Below are 19,077 nucleotides of genomic sequence, written 5' to 3' on the forward strand. Positions count from 1 at the left end.
GTATTCCTTGCTACCTGGTTCGTGGCCGGGGGAGGGACGGGTGGCATACGGTGCTCCTGCTGACATCAGTAGTGACTTCATGTGATTGTGAGTTCACTGCTACATGCTGCTTTATATGTCACGTTTTTGTAGTGGCTCTGAATGATGCTCAGATTTCCAGGGACCTCCTAGGCATGTGCTGTCCACCATGCTCCAGCTGAAGCTGGGATCTGAAAATGTAGTGCAAGGGGGCGGCACGGAGGGGCTGGTAATTGCTCTTTAGCCAGCCGTGCACTGAAATGCCTGAAGGAAGCTCCAGGCGCACATCTTTCCCTCTGTGGCAGGGAGAATCGAGCCGAGGGTGAATCTCTGGGGACTTCAGTGCATTGCCTTGAGATGTACCTGCTTGCAGAAGTGAAGCACGGGGCGCAGCTGACTTTCCAGTTCGCGTAGCTCCTGCGGCACCCACCACGCTAAGCAGGCCCCGGTCCTCCGTGTCTGTGTAACGTCCCTGTGCGGGATCAGGCTGTGGGATTGCTCTTCCCTCCCTGCTCTAAACTTTTTGGCGGTGTGGCTTTGCCTTCAGACACACAGTGCATTCCACCCCGCACGGGGCAGTGTTTCTGGACCTGGCCAACCTGTGCCTGGGCATCATTTGTGTACCACTCCACAGACTGTTTTTGGATCTTTTACGGTGAAAACTACTGTCTAAATGGACGATCTTTGTACTGCTTTATGAGCTGGCATTCATGTGTGTGCCATGTGCAGTGGACATGTGAGTGTGTCCACGCCCAGGGGATGTGGGAGTGTCAGGGGGAGTTCTTCGTGGTCCCCTGTGTAAACGTGCGTGTGCCTGCCGCTCCATGGATGGGTGTGCGTCTGTACAAGGCCAGGCTCAGCACTATAACTCCAGGGAAGCGAGAGGAGGGGACCGCGAGCCGCCTGCTTGCTGGCTGGCAGATACTTTGTGGGTTTGCGGTGAACGCGTGTTTGGGGCAGACAGGTGGGCACCCCCTTTCCTCCGCACATTTTGCACTTGCAGCTCTGGGATGAAGTAAGCTTGGTGTCACACCGTGCTGCAGCTGGTGCTGAAGAGGCAGGGTGCCAGAGCGAGGATCGACCTTCGGTGGAAAGCAAGATGCCCCCCTCCCCACCCTTCCTTGGGCTCCCGCAGGCGAGGACGGCTTTGCAGGTGGACTGGGCTGTACATCCTCTCCCGCTGTTGAAGCACTAGCTGCTTTGGGCCCTGGGGCAGGGCAGGGAGCCGCGCAGGCTGGCTGGCACATGCCCATTTCTAGCACACCTGTTGCCACCTAGCGATGAGCTGAGCCCAGAGTGTTTATTTAACACCTGGCGCATTTGGGGCCTCCCAGGGGCGGATCCGTTCAGCCCTTGTCTAGCAACTCCTCCCTTCGGCAGGTCTGTCTTCTGCAGCAGGCCGCACGCCTGGGCTGAGAAGGCTGCCGGCATCCAGAAAGGCAGCAGCAGCTCGGGGTTCGCCTCAGCCTGAGTTCTGCCCATTGCCCAGCTTGTCTCTGTCCCACTATGCACAAACGAACTGGTGTGTCCTTAGCAGGACAGGCCACACCTGTGTTAGCCTGCAATCTTAGCGGGACCTCTTCTCCACCTGCGCTATTAGCATCAAACCTACCTGACCATGGGAGATGGGGCCGGACCTGTCGTGAGGTGGCAGCCCGGGCAGAAAAGCTGACCAGAATGCAGACATTGCACAAAAGTCCTTTACTTCAGCTGACACTGAGGAAAGAAAACTTTCCCCACTCTCAGGAGAACACGACTATTCCAGCTGTGGCCTTCAGAGCTCGAGACGCCTATCGACGGCCGCAGGACTGAAACCAGCCGCCTGTTCCCGGGAGCTGCTCTGGACCTGAGCTACGGACCGGTCAATAAATAAAGTACAAAGCAACAGCGGGGGCTGGACAGAGCTCTGATCTGTCCCTAACGGCTGAACGACACGCTTTTAGTGTGCCAGTGGTAGAGCGCATACGCACGCTCAGGTGCACATGGAGCTGTGTGCACACATGGGGCTTTACAGTTCATTTCAAGGGCATGTGCATGCACACGTGCTCACACACGTGTGCACACACACCAGGTACCATTCCTCTCTCTTGCACAAACGATCTTGTTGCACTTGCTCCTCTTTCTTTGCTCACTCAGTGCTGGATTTGGCAGGTGAAGTCGAGAGCAGATAGATGGGCTGGGAGTGGGGGGAGGGGGTACCTTTCCCATCGGTTCTCTGGAGACAAGCGCAGGGGTTGCACGGTGCCAGGCTACATCTCACGGCTGGTGTAACCCTTCCCCTGCGTGCTGCAGAACAGTCAGGTGACTCCGTGGCAGTTCTTGTTTGGGTGAGTTTGCTTCTAAATGACGTGTCTGCTTCCACAGATGTGGCCTGTCTCATGTTTCTACTGGCTCAGCAAAGCTTACGTAGATGGGGGTGGCCTCCTCGGCAGCTGTTGGTTGCCCTGTTTCTCCGTGTCAGTGGCAAGTCGCTAACGTGCTGTTTGCCCAGGTCGGGAAGGTGTGGAGCTGGAAGAAGGAGTAGCCCCAGGTGTTGATGGACAGGGTGATTGTCAGAACCCCCAGTATGTTGAGCATGAATCCAGCCTTGGCCTAGGATTGTGAAGACATGGAGTTGTTGGCTGAGCTGAGCGACCTCTCCCACCCTGCTTTTCCTGGGGCTCCCAACCAAGTTTGGCACCGTGTCCATCCACGGGCCTGCTTTGCATTGGTACCTGGAGACCCAGGGGCAGGTCTGGGTCCTTTGGTCCATGCACTAGTGAGTACGGGAGGATGAACAGGCTACTGTGCTGGGCTTCCCAGCCAGCCTCAGCACCACTAGCAGCAGAGCTGGTGAGTGCAGAGCCCAGCCTGGGGTACAAGACTAGCCCGAGACACCGGGGAAAGACGTGGGTGCCAGCATGCGTGGAGCAAGGGTGGCTGCACTTGGGCATGCCTTCAAGGGTCGTGGTCACAACAGATGGGATTATCACCATTGCGTGCAAGGTGCATCTCAGTGCACAGCTAGGTGGGGAGGGCAGCGTCAGCTGAGATGTCTTTACGCTGCATTTGTGCAGCACTGAGTCTGGGCTTCGGCAGCTGGACCAGCCCCTGCATTCCCGTGCTGTGCATGGTACCCCTTTTCCTAGCGTGCCCTGCCCAGCCCTCCACACCAGATGTGGAGGGGTGTAACCGTGCTCCCCAGCACTGGAAATGGGAAGGGATATTTCTTCCAGCAGGATCTGGGAATTTTCAGGCAACTTGATACCTCCCTGGCTTTGTTGTTTGACAGAAAGGGGTATTTTTATGTATAGCAAATCCAATATGACCTGGCCCAGACTTTAACCTGCCTGATTTCCTGCCAAAGATGTCATTTGCATCAGGGGAGCTGGGCTCTATAACCCGGCTGTCGGGAGAACTTTGAGTTTTCGTGCGCTTTGGACCAAGTCACTGCAGAGGTCTGGGACCATGCCCGAATCCCAGACTTTCTCTCCCAGAGAAATACCTGCTGGGATGTCTGTTGAAGTGGTAGGGTCAGTTCTAATGGAGTGATCTCTTAGATCAGCTACAAATAAATGAGTGAGAGGGCTCTTGTGCAGAGGCTCACCTCCTCCTGTGCTATCAGGAGAAAGACCGCCGACCCAGCTGCAGTGGCAGGCCTGCAGTAATCGGGACGGGGTGTCTGAGGCTCTGCCGAAGCACTGCAGAGGGGTTAGGACCCAAAAGCTTGCAAAGAACTTTTCCCCAACTATTTAGTTGGTCTCATAAAAGATATCACTTCTACCCAAAGAGCCTCGCCTCCCCACCGTTTGCCCGTGGGTCTCGGCACCACCGCGCCGTTCTGTTTCCCATCCGCTCCCTGCAGCTCCGGGGGCAGCTAAGAGACCTAGTCCATGCAGTTTCCTTGGCTGGTTGCTGGCAGTCCCTTTCTGGGCCTCCCTCAGGTCACAGCGAGCCTGCGCTAGCTCACACCTCTACATTTTTTATTCCATGTGAGCTTAGCAGGGCACCCAGGGTATGACGCAGAGGCCAGACTCTTATCCCAGGAAGCTGGCTAGAAAAGAAAATGCAAGCCAGGGAGCCATATAACTGCGAACGCCCGGTCGCGCTTACCATGTCCAGAACCTTGAGCTGGCCGTAGGAGAAGACGATGGCGTTGGGCGGGGTAGCCACTGGCAGCATGAACGCGAGGGATGAAGACAGCGTGCAGGGCAGCATAATGTAGAGAGGATGGAGGCAGATAGCTTGAGCCTGCGGGACAGGGAGGGGAAGGTGGTGTCAGCTTCGATGCCCTCCGAGGCCATGGGCATAGCGAGTCTGTCTGTGCCTGGCAGCGACATGAGCTCTGCCCCTGCTGCCGGTTTTTTGGGCCTGCGCTGGACGCTCCTCATCGTTTCTTTTCTGGGGGAAGCTAGAGGGTCCTATGACCGGCTTGTGAAGGGCCGGATCCTGACTGGGGCACTCGGCCACTGCTGGAATAGCAATGGGGGTTGAATCCAAGAAGAGTAACCCAAGTGAAAAATGTCATCAGGACCAAACCCATGGGCAGCTGAAAGAAAACTCTGGACTCAAGGGGAAGTGCCTGGGGCACGCTACGGCTCAGCGTAGAAACGAGCAGAGCTGGAAGAGGCCGCAGGAAGTCATCTAGTCCGTGCTGTAGCTTTGAGGCATGGTGGAGTGCCTCTGTCGGTCCCACTGCCTTTCACCAGCACTGAATTATTCTGGAGAAGTTGAGCTGGGTATTTAGAAGACACCTGCACGTACACACGTACGTGCCCCTTCACCCTCACTAGCATTGCTCGAGTACGTGACCTGTCCGCTGCCGGCCTGTTGGAGTTGGAAGAATCGAGCGTGCCAGAGGCTTTTCTGCCAAGAGCAGTTTGCAAAGGAGGGACTTACCATTGAAGCCAGAATAGGAAGGAACAGGGTGGTGGTAGCCACATTACTGGTGCATTCAGTGAAAGTGGCAACCAGGAGGCACAACAGCAAAGCAATGGCGGCATGTGGGATGTTCTGCAAAGGGGTCAGCTGGTTTCCCAGCCACAGAGACAAACCAGACTCCTGGAAGAGAGGGAGAGAGAGCTGTCAGCAGAGCCGGGCCCTGGTCGAGCGCCAGAAGAGAACTGGCTCGCGGCAGGGTTCCTGGCCAACCGCACGGGCGCCGCTTGCGGTGGTCCCCGCTGCAGCTCTGCTCCCGGCAGAGGCACAAACAGGCCTTGTTCACAGACAACAGGAGGCAGCGGGCTGGAGGCGGACAAGCGCGCCTTTTCATACTAATGCCTCCCTGATATAAAGGGAGTCTTCCCCCTTTCCAGGCTGTTCGGGGCACGAGTTGCCCTGACATCCTGATGTCTCCTTAGAGGTGTCCAGGCAGCGAGGCTGCCAACACGGGCTGCTCGACAGTGCCCACACATGCTGCCCCCCGACAACCCTCGCTACACCCAGTATCCCACTGCTGCTTCCTGCACGTGTCCATGATCTCGTCTTTCCACTTTACCAAGGCAGTGGACACTTGTCCAGATCTCGTCCTCATCCCATCTCAGCTGCTCCAGCTACTAGTATCCCCACAACACGATCTGTTTGGCTCCTCACCCTTCAGTCGCCTCATTTCCCCCCTTTGGTTCCCTTTTCTCCACTGCTTCTCAAATTCAGCTTGCTCTCACTCATCAGATCCTTTGTGGTCTCATCCTGCTCATGTCTTATGTGGTATCAAGCTGGGGTACTGGCCTTTATTTCCTATGAATCAGACCTTCATTATAAGAACCAGTACGTTTTCTCCCAGGTCACCCTTGATGTCTGCGAGTAGGTCCCCAGACAAGTCTGCGACACGCTATATTAGTTCTCTTCTGCTGTAATGCCTACGAAAGGCCACGGCAAGTACACGTCTGGTGTGCTGTTACCGCTGCTTCATTACACTAATCCCCACCATCTGTTTGTTGTCTCCAACTATTGTCTTCTGTCTTATGCTGAGATTATAAAATCTCAAGGATTAGGGCCGCCTTTCTCTTGGGAATGTGTACCTTCCTCTCACGATGGCGCCTAATCCCTGTCCGGGGTTCCAGCCGTTACCGCAACAAAACTAATGGCTCATTCCTAGGAAGCGCTGTCTATTCGAATCTGCACTTCCTTGCATTCAGATGATGTCAGGGTCAGCTTTCCAATATTTATTTGCTAAAATCGGGGAGAGAGGAATGGGCTACGCGTTGTCTGGCAGCTCAGCTGAGTCTGCTGCTGCTCGCCCTTCACCTGTGTGTCACCAGCGCTTAGAAAAAGCCTTCTGTCTTAGACTGTTCACTGTATTGTGCCATCTTCCTCCAGGACTTTATTTGTCCACGGTGCAGCCAGACTTTGATAAAAGTAATAGTGGCTGAATTGGGCAGGGGAAGTGGATGCAATGTATACCCCCAGCTCTAATGTCATCAGGAGTCTGCATCGGCGGGGCTGGCGGCTGCGTGGCTGGAGCACGTTGCACAAAGGCAGCGCTCAGCAGTAAAGAGGCTTGAAATAGCTAGTGCTTCTCACCCACCGTGGCACTGTTGCGCCAATACAGTCTCAATGTGTTCAGCCCTGCCTCCCCCTGCCCCTGTGTGACAAGGGCAGAGGGCGGTGGCGTCCCTCCCTGGCTCTAGCCGAGAAACTGGATGGTTTGTGCGGCTGGGGCGGCCCCTAGCGTCACACGGGGATAAGTAGAAAAGGAGAAAAACAATATCCCTGAAACATGGAAGATGTTGTAATTAGCTGTTTTGAAATGAAAACTTCACAGCTGAACAAGAGAGAAGCAAAATTCAACATCCTGCCCATCAGGTATCGAGCCTGCTTCTGCCTATCGTCTGTGCTTTGCATGCTTACAGAGCAGCCCTTTTTAAAGTGGGCTGTCATACCCAGGGGATCCCTGCCATCTTTTAACTCCCCTGTGCAAGATGAAGTTTCATTTCTACCTGGGAGAACTTTTATAATCTTTGAATTCTCCTTAGCCTGCGGAAGGGCGTTTGGGCCTGAAAGCTTGCAAAGAAAGACATTTTTCCCCTGCTATTCAGTCAGTCCAATGAAAGATATCGCCTCTACCACGAGAGTTTTGCTGGCCAAAGAGGCGTGCATGAGGGCAGATGTTTCAGATAGACCACGTTACCTCGCTGCCTTTGGCCAGAGCAAAGCCGCCTCCTAGCAGAATGACGATGTTCCAGGCCATCTTCTCATTAATGGTCTTCCACTGCAGGAGGGGCGGAGGCACTCGGACCTGCCCTGCGCTACCTGAAATCCAAAGCCATGGCATCAAGCTGGGGAAGGGAAGCTGCATCCTGGAGCGCAGCCCTGAGCTCCCTCCTGAGCGCAAGGGGAAAGAATAAACTGCGGCTGCGTCCATGGGGCCGGGGCCGGGCGGTTTCCCCTGCGTGTGCCTCCCCTAACACAGGGCAGTGGTGCCCTAATGCCCCATCACAATGGCAGTGTCCGATGCTGGTAAAGCTCCCTGCCTCTTGTGTTGCCCCTGAGAGCAACTGGAGGGAGATGGACTTTAGGCCAAGCAGCGGAAAATGCTTCCCGTCAAGGAGATCAACTACACTGTAGATCTTCCTCTCTGCAGAAGTGATGACAGCCTTGTCATTTCAGAGCAGGCTGCAGGGAGCTTGCCGGGAGGTGGTGGGGCAACCAGGTGTATGGGAACATACCCTCGGAGCTGTTAAATGCTCCTTCCAGAAATCCCTTGTCCCGTCACGGGCCCTCCGGCCTCAGCACCTTTTCTGTGTCATTCCCTAGTGACTTAACCTACGTGAAACAGTCATTCTGCATGATCAGAGCAAAGCCCTGCAGGAAAGTCCAAAGGGGTCTGAAGACGTGTCCCCTGTTTTGCTCTGTGGGATCTCTTCAGTGCTTTCAGATCCCCCTGGGTATCTGCGGTGCAGGGAAACTCACAGCATGGGTCTCATGTCTGAGCTGGCTCTTACCATTTTCTTCAGCGTGCCTAGAATTAGCACGAGAGAAGCAGCTGGGAATCTCCGAAGGGATTATGAACATCAGAAGCGAAATGAAGATGACCACTGTTGCATCCGTGACATAACTGCAAGAGAGGGAACAGGAAATGAGTCTAGGCGCGTGTTTTGGGAGTGCGGCGGGTGAGGGAGCAGAGGCAGCACTATTTGGGGCAATGCCTCACACCTAGGTTTGGCATGTTATGGCTGAAAGCTAGAGCCAGAAGCTACATGAGGCTTACTGCAGCTGGGAACAGAGATCCCAGGTTGTGGGTGACAAGCCGGGTAATCCACAACACCATACCTAAAGGGCATTTGTACATGCCACAGTGTTTGATCCGTGTTTGACCCTAGTCTTCAGTGGGCTCTTTAGGTTAGCTACCTTTTGCCATCCTTGGTGAAGGTATAAGTTGCCCAGCCTGGCATGAAACCAGGGTCTCTGGTAAACCAAAGCAGCACCAGTGCTACGAAGAGGAACAAGACAGCGATTTCGGAGAATTTCATGGAGCCCAAGTTCTTATGCTCCTCCTTGATAACGGCGTAAGCCATTCGCTGCTTTGTCTTCTCAGAGGTGTTTGAGGTGCAACCAAAATTCTTTGCAAAGCTAGAAAGAGACAGAGAAGCAAATGTCAGAGCAGTTTCCAAAGTCGGCCGAGCTCAAGAAAACAGATTGTATTGGAGTCCAAATTCTCGGACAGCCAGGGTGTATTGGTGGCATTTATTATTTCTGTTATCATAGCACACTTCCATGGAGCAGGACAGTGCATGTGGGTGCTACGAAGAGGCACCAGAAAGTTGCTCCCTGCCCCAGGGAGCTTAACATCCAGATGTAGGCAACATCGAATGCGTATGGACAGACAGAAAAGCACAGAGCAGCGCAGAGGCACACTCTTCCTGGCACCATAGCCAAGGAGACTTTTAAGGATGCATTTGATGGAGAATAATGAAACAGGGGCAACCAGCGTGCACGATGCACAGAGAAGAGTCAGCAGAGGGATGCAAAGGAAGGGGTGGTGGGGCCCAAGGGACAGGCTAGATGATTCGCTGCCCCTGGGCATTGTAGTGTCTCCGGGGCAGGATCGGTGATGCCTCGGTGAGCACGTGCCACTTACTTAAACCCCAGGAAGAGGATCTGGAGCCAAATCCAGGAGAGAAACAGCAGCAGGAGCATGGTCGGGAAAGCAAAGGTGAACCAGGAGGCGAAGTTCACGATGTTGCCGTTTTCAGGGAAGAGCCTGTCAACACAACGGGTGTCAGCACCACGGCTCTGCCCCCACCGCTGCATTGCAGCCGGTGTGCCGGGGGCGGGGGTCTGGGGCCAGGCCAGGGGGCACCCTGTCCTGGCTCTGCCTTCCACTGTGTCCCCCCCTCACGTATTATGGCCCTGCAGTGGCTGCAAGTTGGCCTTAGCCACAGTTACAATCAGCAGCCCCAGTCCTAGGGTCCAGCCAGACTTACTCGTCCACCTGTCCCTTCATCACCAGGTTGGGGGTGGTCCCCGTCAGGGTTGCAATCCCGCCGATGCTGGAAGCGTAACAAACGGAGAGGGACATGCCCTTGCAGTTCTTCAGGTGCTTCTCCTCTCGCAGCCGCTCCTCCTCCTCTCGCAGCCGCTGATCGTCCTCCACCGTCAGCATGTGCCCGTTACCTGGGGGCAGAGACCGAACAAAGGAGGTGAGCAAGCCTGCTGGACGGAGGGGGCCTGCCTGACACTCACGTCCTGCCTTGGCATAATAGGCCTGCCGTGGTGAGGCATGGCAGCTGGACATGGTCCCAGGGCCCTGTCCCCTCCATGGCTGTATTGCCCCAGGCAGAGAAAAGCCCAACGCAGTACCTGACGGCACCGTGGGCAAGCACCAGCACCTGGAATTAGGAGCCGTGCTTGACCTGAGGTGGGGCAGGGGGAGAGCGGGGAAAAGCTCAGGAAGCTGCAACAGAAATGCAAAGCCCTGGGGAGCAAAGCTGCCCACGCTGGCGCAGAGCACTTGCAGTCCTCACTCGAGCGCCAGAGCGGGCGGAAGAGGAAGGCAAAGGGGAGGCAGCTGCTCGGTCATGGGCACCAGGGTCAAAAGGGACCATCAGGATAGTCTCCTCTGACCGCCCGGTGAGAAACAGGCCGAGGATGTCACTCAGCCGCTCCTGAACGGAGTCCAGTGGCTTGTGGCTGAGCCGCGGGGTATTTTTAGAAAGGCATCTAACTTGATTTCGAGACTTCACGGGACAGAAATGTGATACATCCCTAGGCAAGCTCTTCCAGCAGCTACTCGCCTGTCTGCAATTTTTATCCTGTCCCAAGGCTGAATTTTTCCAGTTTCAGCTTTTGGCAATTGGGCGTTGCTATGCCTTTGCCTACACGCAGGGCCGTCTGGCATCAGACATCTCTGATGCATGTGGGCACCAAAAGTACTTTTCTCCCTTCTAAACTTGCAATTTGGAAGCAGCACCACGGAGGCAGGTGGAGGACGAGAAGGCATCCAAGTCCTCCCGTTACCTGAAGGAGACAACACCCACGGCTCCACACCTTGTTTCTCTTTGGAGGCCTCCGACTTTTCTGACCCCTCCTGCAGCTCAAAGGCTTTATTGATGCTCTCAGACGTGTGCTGAATTGGGCCTGCCTCCACTTCTGACTTGTGCAGCTGCTCCAGTACCGCTTGTGCGATGGGCACCATCATGGCCGTGGTGGCTGTGTTGCTGATCCACATGGAGAGGAAGGCAGTGACAACCATGAAGCCCATGAGCAGCCTGCAGTGAAGAGGGAAGGTCATGTCAGAAAGTGAGGGCACGAGGCCTTCTATCTATTGCCCCTGCCACCCAGCCTCTGCCCTCCCTTGGACACAACAAAGATTAAAAGCATCTCCTGCTCTCTCAGTCCATGAGCACACAGGGTTTACTTGTACGTAGGATTAACAACTAGTCCACCCTCCCTCTCAGGGTGACAGGAAGGCTAGAGGGGCTTAGGAGAGGGTGGAGGGGCAAGGCTTCCATGCTAAAATGATGTATGTGGTGTAACGAGCTCAACGGCATCCCTTTGTGACTGCACTAACGACCCCTTGGGCTGATCTCCCTTCTCCAGTTCTGCCTTCTCGAGCTGTAATGCCCTGCAGATGCTGTTCAGGCTAGGCTGTGCCATGGGCCTTGCTGCAGCCAGACACCACTCGCTGCATCCCCGTGTGGCCGTGCTGGGGTTTTCCCTTGGGCCGATGTCCCTGCAAGCCCTGGTGAGGTGCATTGCCCCCCTTTACCACCAGTGGGGACAAGTCGGTCTGAGTTTCTGGCCTGCAATGTGGATCCCACGCAGAGCTCCAATAGAGAAGGGGGGCTGTTGCACCAGGGATTGCCCAGCGAAGCCAATGTACCAGCAGTGTGGTGCTGCCCTGGACACGGGACCAGAAAGGTGAGGGATGGGAATCCCCAGAAGTCTCCCCAGTCACAGCCCCCGTGCCCCAGGTTTGGCCAGTGCAAACCTGCTCCACTGTTGCTTGGAGGCGTCTGGGCAATAGAGAAGCGAGGCCAGCTGTGCTGAGCAGACGAGCTGCCCGCCTGGTCTGGGATGCAGCTCCCAACAGAGGCCAGCGTCAGATGCTTGTGTGCAGCCTCCGTAATGCATCCATGTATCATGGGAACTCCTTTTGGAGCCCAGATGGGGATCGGTTTACACCGTGAAGTAAGGAGATTATTTGATCCTATCTTGTAGCTGCAGACATAAAAGCCTGCTCCTTGTTTGCCTCTTACACTGCTACGTGCCTCCTCGGCAGTGGGGGTCACCAATTATAAGCTGCATGTGAACTGTTTTGCTTTTTTCCCATTTTTTTTCCTTGGTGCATCTCTTGGGACAGGGCGAGCTGGCAGGACCATTTCACTCCCTCCATCTGTCTCGTAGACCGCTCTCTTTTTGCTTTACAGTCCCCCTTTCCAAATCAAGTGGGCTCAAGCTCTCCCATCTCTTTATGTATGGATGCCCTGTTGCCCCCCCCTCCAGGCCTCCAGCTGTTCACACAGAGCTTTTCTGTGGTTTGGTGTTTGGTTTATTGTTGCCCCTTCCCCGCAGTCTCCTGGATGGACAACTTTAAGCATAGCCTGTGCAGTCAGTCCATATGGAAGTGGAAAGGAAGAGAGGAGGTTGCTGTGTGTGTCAGAGGATCCAGCGGTTCATTACCCAGCTCCCAGCTCCGGGTAGCACTGGGAAGGTGTAAGACAGCCCCTAAGGGATGGCCCCAGATGAACAGCAGCCCATGTGATTTCCCAGCCTTTCACTGCCAGATACCTCCCTCACCCTGGCATGCGTGTGTGTCAGGTGCACACTCACAGGGCAGGCCTGACCCCGATGATCAGCAGGACCCGCAGGGCGATGCGCTTGTGCAGGTTCCAGTGCTCCACCGCAATCGCCACCATCAGCCCCCCGATGAAGAGCATGTTGGTGTCCTTCAGATACTCCATGCAGACCTGGAGGGCAAAGTGGGAGGGGACAGCACTGCAGACAGCAGGACAGACGGTCGGACAACTGAGCTGCCGGAGGGCCGTGTCCAGAGATGCTGCCAGCCTGGCCACGTGCCCCAGACAGCTCCCGAGAGTTTTCCGGCTCTGGGGAGGAGCTGGACACGGGTTCATCCCGGATTCCTGGCTCCACGGGAGCGTCCATGGAGGAAGCCTTGTCCCTGAAGGACAGTCCCACAAATTTCTCCCCCTCGCCCCCATGAAGACACCTGGTTCCTACCGACTGGTGAGACCGAGACAGGCAGATGCCCCAGGAGAGGCAGACTGACAGACGTGCTGATGTGGCAGTGCTGCATCGCTTACTTGGGTCGAATCCATGATGTCCATTAGCGGGAACAGCAAGACGGGGAAGAGGGCTGTGACGGCCAGCGGCAACGCTTCTGTGCACCAGAACAGGGCCATCAGGATGATGACGTAGCCGCATCGTGCCTCCTGAAAGAGGGAGAGCGCTGGAGCTGCCGCTGGGACTCGAGTCCTTCTCTGCTCCTGGGGATTCAGTCCCAGGCTGCCTAGACACTTCCCCAAGGGCAGGCCAGGTGTGGAGAGGGGGACACAGTACTCTGTTACCTTTTCAGGGGAGAAGGAAAGGGGCCAAAGTGTGCTGGCTTTGTGAGGGACCCTTTGACAGGGAAAGACCAGAAACTTGCACAAGGAAAAGGGGCCCGGCAGTGACTTTGAACCCTGCCGAGATAAGAATCAGGCAGTTTCTGAACAACTCTTTTATCTTGCTGATGACAGCAACTACTTCTTGAGTTTCTCGTCTCCAAATGATTGAACAGTTGAGTTAGTTATTGATGTAGTCACGGCCCCTCTGGTTCGCTTTTCTCCCTGCATATTTTAAACCAGAGCCTGGATGAACTCTGTGGCTTGTGGCACAGCCTAGATTCCTTGCGTTGTAAATCATTATATGTCTTTTATTTTTGTTTGCTTTTTTCTTCCACCCACCACAGGCTTGAAACAGGCTTCCTAGCAAACTACCATCACAGCTCGGTTTCAAATCCTAGTCACTTCGGCTGACCGATCTGTGATGGTGCTTGGCTAGCTGCTTTTGTTACGCTTATCGAGACGAGGCTCTTCGTACAGTTGTTAAGCAGCTAGCCAAATCCCTATAGTGCTTTGCTAGCTATCCAAAGGGCCTTGAGCCTTTTAGTCAAGGTATCTAGTTTCAGAATTATCTAGGAAATTTTTTTGCCCTTTACCCTGAATCATATCAGTTGTGCAAAGGTAGCACATTTATGCTTCGTTTTCTAATGGCAGTGGCTCGTCAGCACAGCCTTTTGCCATCTACAACATTATCCAAAGGCTTGTGCCTTCTCCTAGAAAAGATGATCCCCAGGTTCACATGCTATTGTTTCTCGAGGGGATAGGGGCTTACTGCTGCTTTGGAAAATAGCTCCTTATACTTCCCTCAAAGCCCAAGGAGCACAACGTTTTGAAGGCCCAGCCGTCTGCTTCCAAAGAGCGCAGCACATGACTGAGGCCATGTGTATACATAGCGGTGGTGATTTGTGTTTTTCAAGTCAATGTTTCCTTCCTTTTGACTTGCAGGAAAGCCTTGGTCATTATGTCTTGCTCTTGTAGACTCAGCAGTTCATGTCAGGCTCTCTTGGTAACTCTCAGCTGGACAGGCTAATGACTGAAGGAAATCCCCCTGCTTTTTTTGGAGCTAAGAGACTCCCTTGTACTTCCTGCTTAGCGAAAATCCCTGCAGGGGAAGGTGGGAGCTAGCCACGCCAGCCCCAAGAGGCACTGCTTGGCCACCGCAGAGGAGGAGCTTCTCTCCCACGGCTCCCACCGTTCCCAGTCTAGGCTGGGAAGGGCCATGTTTAGACTCCTGGAGGACAGAAGTGTTCAGTCTCTCTCTTGATGGCCTAAGAAATCCTTGTAGCTGCTGCCAGCCATGCCCACTGTGATGGAGGGACCAGCTGCAACCCACCCAGTGGTTCCACGGAGGGACAAAGACCCCTCTGATGGAAATAACCTCTCCCAGTCACTGCCAGCTTTGGCCGCGTTGGGACCAGTGACCTTACAGTGGGAAGTTCCAGTTAACGGCAGACACCTCTCCATTGGGCTCTTTAGGTTTCTGTTGTGATTGGGTTTTTTTGCCACTTCACTTGAGCAATCAAAAACGGATTGCTCTCATGACTTTCCTTTAGGTCTCTGTGTGTCATGATTGTTGCCCTCAGGGCACTTTCTGGATGGCAATTTGTATGCATTTATGTGGGGTCTTGAACAATGCACCTCTCTGTGCTCCCGCAGTGTAAATAGAGAACACCAGAGGCTTGGGTCGTACCCTGGATCAGAATGGCAGGGTGCTTGCTGATGAAATATTTGAACAATGAAGTAAGGCTGTAAATCAGTATTAGTGGAACTCAGATCGTACAGAAAAAACATGACTGGAACGCAGCCGGTACACACAAAAAATAAATCAAATGCTGAGGGTTCAAAAAGGATGTTCCCTAACTGCCCTTAACTCTTATGCGGTGTCTCTGTCCACCTGTTCTCTGGAGACATCTCTGAATCATGTCAGAGATTATCCATATACCAGCTATTCCAGCAAGTGCCTCCTTGGAACAGCAGACAACGAAGACTAAGTTCTTCAACCAAGGTTTTCGAAAGCAGTTTATAACGTGGGGGGGATGCATGTTCTGGATGTGTCAGGTCGGGTACCAGACTAAGGCATCCAGAATCTATCATTGCAGAAGTACAGAAAACAACCCCAACAATCATTTGAAGACTGCTTAAATGCCTTACAGTGAGAGGCTTAAAGAGATCGCTGCGAGAATTTCAGCAGAAGGAAGACAAAGAGGTGATTGTATTGTATTGAATAAGTACTTCCCCAGGTATCAAATGGCAGGTACTAAAGAGTTTGTTAATCTAGTACTGAATACAGTTTATAATCTGGACAGGCATAACAAGAACCAAAGGGCAGAATCTGAAGCTAGGAAAATCCAAACGAGACATTACATTTCTACCCATGGGAATCATTAACCCTTGGGATGGACTGCTGAAGAGCAGTGGTTTCTTCATTCCTTGAGGTTATCAGATCAAGGCTTCACGCTTTCCTGGAAGTTGTGCTTTAGCCAAGCAGGAGGGATTGGGCTCAGTGCAGGGGTTTATGGGCCTGGGTACACAGGAGCCAAGACTGGATGAGCTAATGGCCTAGTAGTTTACAATCCGTTCTGAAAACCTTGAGTTGCCTGTATACCAGGCCCCATTTGCTCTGTGGCACGTTAGAACCAAATTCCCAAGTAATATGAATAGAGTCTATCATTGTGAAATACCTTTCGTTCCCATTTTGCTCCCCTACACGTGCAGGACTATGGCATAGGGTTGAAAATATTGTTCACTGATGTAAAATGTACCAACGATTTGTTGTTCCAGACTGCCTGCACACTCAGGCACTTATTTACATTGCATTATTTTACATTGGGGTCATGTTTTTAAGATCATCTCTGCAACCATAAGGTCAAGAGACTAGACGGAGATTCTCAAAGGCTGGAAGGGTAGGCAGGTAACCAACTGCCATTGAAAATTGGTGGACGCCAAGCAAGAATTTACACCTCTGATCCAGCCTGACCCATTTCTAGACTCTCTGTTGAGGGTCACAAGGTAAAATATTGGTGCTTCTTGCTGTCAACAGGCAACTGAAGCATTTCAGTTTCTGGCTGGAGTGGGGCCTGCCTTTGGGTGAGTGCTCCACTTAGGATGGAAGCAGTGCTTCACCGTCTCCCTCTACAATATAATTATCTGGGATGGTTCTGGTGGGAACGCAGCTCAGGATTTCATAATTCCCTATAATTTTACGGGGAAAAAATGCTCAAGAACTTTTCAAAAAACTGAAATAGTCCCTGTTTTTGTCCACTGGATTATAGAAATGTCCTCTGGGTAGAGATGACACTTGAAAAGCAGCTGAAAAGGAATGCCTGAGGCAGTCAGGGGGCTGATAGATATTATTGGGTTTAATTCAGCAAAGCACACAGGCAAGTACTCTGAATAAAGCATGTGCAAAAGCTCTCTCCAGAATTAGGGCCATAACGTGAAGTGGGGTGCCTGTACCTGAAGGCACGTCTACACCCCAGAGAGACTTTTCCAAGCAGCAGCATGCTCCAGTGTGCAGGGCATGGGCACCTCTGAAGCCTCTGCTTCCAGTCGGAGGCAGCCTGCCCGGAGCAGCACGGTGGGCATCGCTGCCTGGCACACTACATTTGCAGTGTTAACTCGCCCTTTTCCCATACATGAATGGGGCCAGTCCCCTGCAGGATCCTACCCACCATCACTGGGCTCCCAGGGCAGGGTTGGAAAGGCAAGTCCTCAGTAACAAGCTATGGGAATTAAGCAGGGACGAGGCGCCTGCTCCGACTTGGTCCTCTCATTTCCGAGGAGCCGTGCTGTCCCGACAGCTTGAGCACAGGTACGAGGGCTCTTACCTTGGTAGGAACGACCAGCGGCAGAGGGAGAAGCACTATAGGTGTCAGCAGTACGATCAGGTAATTCCTGTACGCCAGGATCGTTCTCCCCAGGGTTGCCATGGTGCCGGTGCGCGCCCCGGGCTGAAAGGTACACAGGTCTGTTCCTGGGGTTTATATAAGGGCTGTGAAGCAATTACCATTGACCCTAGCAGGTGGGGTGTTGTTTTTGGAGCCGCAATCAATGTGAAAGGAGAGAACAAGGAAGAACAGACCAGGAACTTTCTGAAGACAATCCTTCGGATGCTGGTTAATGCAGCAGAGGAGTTAACTCCTTGTGTGCAAACAGCCCCACTTCGCTGCGCAAGAAGAGGGGCCACAGGCCCACTCCAGTGTCCTGCAGCAAGACATTTTGTGCTCATTCTTTTGCTGGCAACTGGAGTACAGCAAAAGGCCGGTAAAAGGGGTGTGCTGCGTAGGAAAACATCTTGCCTTGGAAGGGAGATGGAGTAGCCCTGGGGAAGGGAAGACTCTTCCTCTGCGCTCAGCCTAGTGTTTTGTTCTTAAAAAGCTTGGAAGGATTACAGACGGTGGCCGTGTGTCGTGCTCCATGTGGGGGTTGGGAGAGGATGTACACGTGATGTTCTTTCTCTGAAAGTTTAAGGCAGGTGCAATCAGCAGGGCTCTGGTGACAGACAAAATCACTGGGGCCGAACTCAGGTCACCAGACACCCATCGTTCCCTCTCCAGGGATGGTATCTCAGCCTAGAGCCTGGCAGCAGAAGCAGGGAGGTGCCTAAGGCCTCCTACACAGCGGTGCTGTGCACTTCCCCACCAAACCTTGGGGTCTCTACGTGGCAGTGCCGCAGCCTTCCCAGAGTGGCAACTGCCTGCAAGGTTGGGGGCTGGAGGTCATCACCTTCCCACTCCCTCTCCCCCTGTGCCTGATCAACCCAGGAAGGGTTTGCCCATGGTGCAATGAGCTGCCCTCGGGGGTCCTGCTGTGCATCTCTGCTGCCACAGACCTCTGAGTGCAGCCTTGGCACCTTGAAGGACTGAACAGGCATTAGCCACTAGGCAGGGCTGTCAAGACGTTGAGAGCACCAGGCTTTCGAGAGGCTTCCAAGATGCAAGCAGAGAACGACCCAAGCTCTTTCAGTTCAGTCACCAGGAGGGAATGTTTCATGACCGTAGCACGGGACGATGACACGGTGACAACCATGGTGCAGGAAGATGTCACACCATGCTAAACTGGAGCAGCTTGTACAGGAACAAGAGCAAATGGCACCAGAGACCCAGACAGGGGTGAATGCAGTAGATGCCGTCGATCTGGCGGGTCTTCATGCACTCGCACGCTTCCAGCCTTCAGCGCTTCCTGGACCAGGCCTGCATGGGTCCTTGTTATAAATTCACGAAGGTCGGGGACATGTGAGCAGTTCAACTTCTGAGTCAGCAGCTGGAGCGAGTCATACAGATATCTGCTAATTGTTGGTAGGTTTTGCAAACATACACCTCCCAGGCAATAAGGACAGTGTCTTGTTGCCAGCCTTGGCCATTTGCAAGGGGTTTAGGCCAAGCTGCAGAAGTGTGGCTAAGCAGAAGGCCCCAGAGCCCGTTTCGGAGTGATTGCAGCATGAACCGTTGCAGAAGTGACAAGTAGCTTGGTTAGCAAAGTGAAGGAAGCCATCTCGGTGTCTAACTAAACACAGTTAAACAAAGCACAAGGCCCGAAAGGAGACATTGTAAGGGAATGCAATACATTAAATAATCCAGATACACTGTATCACAGTTTTAGTTTAAACTGTTAATAGTGTTGATTGATGTAAGCAAATGTGTCAGGTGTTATTTTGCTTCAAGAAACATAGTTTTGTTAATTTGTAAAAACAAAAGCAGCCTCGTCAGAAACCCCCACAAACCGAGGTAAAGGAGAACCAGGCTCGCGTTAAACAGCATTCCACAATGGGGAAGGAAGAGAGAGAAGAAACCGTCCGTTACTTCCCCACGACATGCATCCCAACTCAGCGACAGTGTCCACGTCCACAAGAGATCTGTCTGGTTCAGTCCAGTTCCAGAAGTTTCACTGAAACAAATTGAAACGAAACCAATCCGAGATCATGTATTAAATATCAGAACCAGCCATCTATAAATATATTGGGCATAGGCTGGAGGGAAATTTAGAAAACTCAGCAAATTCAAGAAAACCTGCTGCC

The 19,077-nt window shown here is 53.4% G+C and overlaps 1 protein-coding gene across 1 annotated transcript; it reads right to left on the reverse strand.

Annotated features, from left to right (window-relative positions):
- Positions 1–1,704: 1,704 nt before the first annotated feature.
- Positions 1,705–17,090, reverse strand: SLC13A2 (solute carrier family 13 member 2). The gene is made up of 12 exons (XM_090025185.1): positions 16,889–17,090; positions 12,762–12,890; positions 12,271–12,407; positions 10,486–10,706; positions 9,423–9,612; positions 9,077–9,199; positions 8,347–8,568; positions 7,941–8,053; positions 7,127–7,248; positions 4,897–5,058; positions 4,111–4,248; positions 1,705–2,610 (listed from the first exon to the last, which is right to left on the reverse strand). Exons 1-12 carry the CDS (start codon positions 16,988–16,990, stop codon positions 2,476–2,478), a joined length of 1,794 nt encoding a protein of 597 aa, XP_089881311.1. The 5' UTR covers positions 16,991–17,090; the 3' UTR covers positions 1,705–2,475.
- Between the last annotated feature and the right edge of the window lie 1,987 nt (positions 17,091–19,077).

The sequence above is a fragment of the Crocodylus siamensis genome, chromosome 13, assembly GCF_052110815.1.
Source record: "Crocodylus siamensis isolate JL-2025a chromosome 13, ASM5211081v1, whole genome shotgun sequence".
Taxonomy (NCBI): domain Eukaryota; kingdom Metazoa; phylum Chordata; order Crocodylia; family Crocodylidae; genus Crocodylus; species Crocodylus siamensis.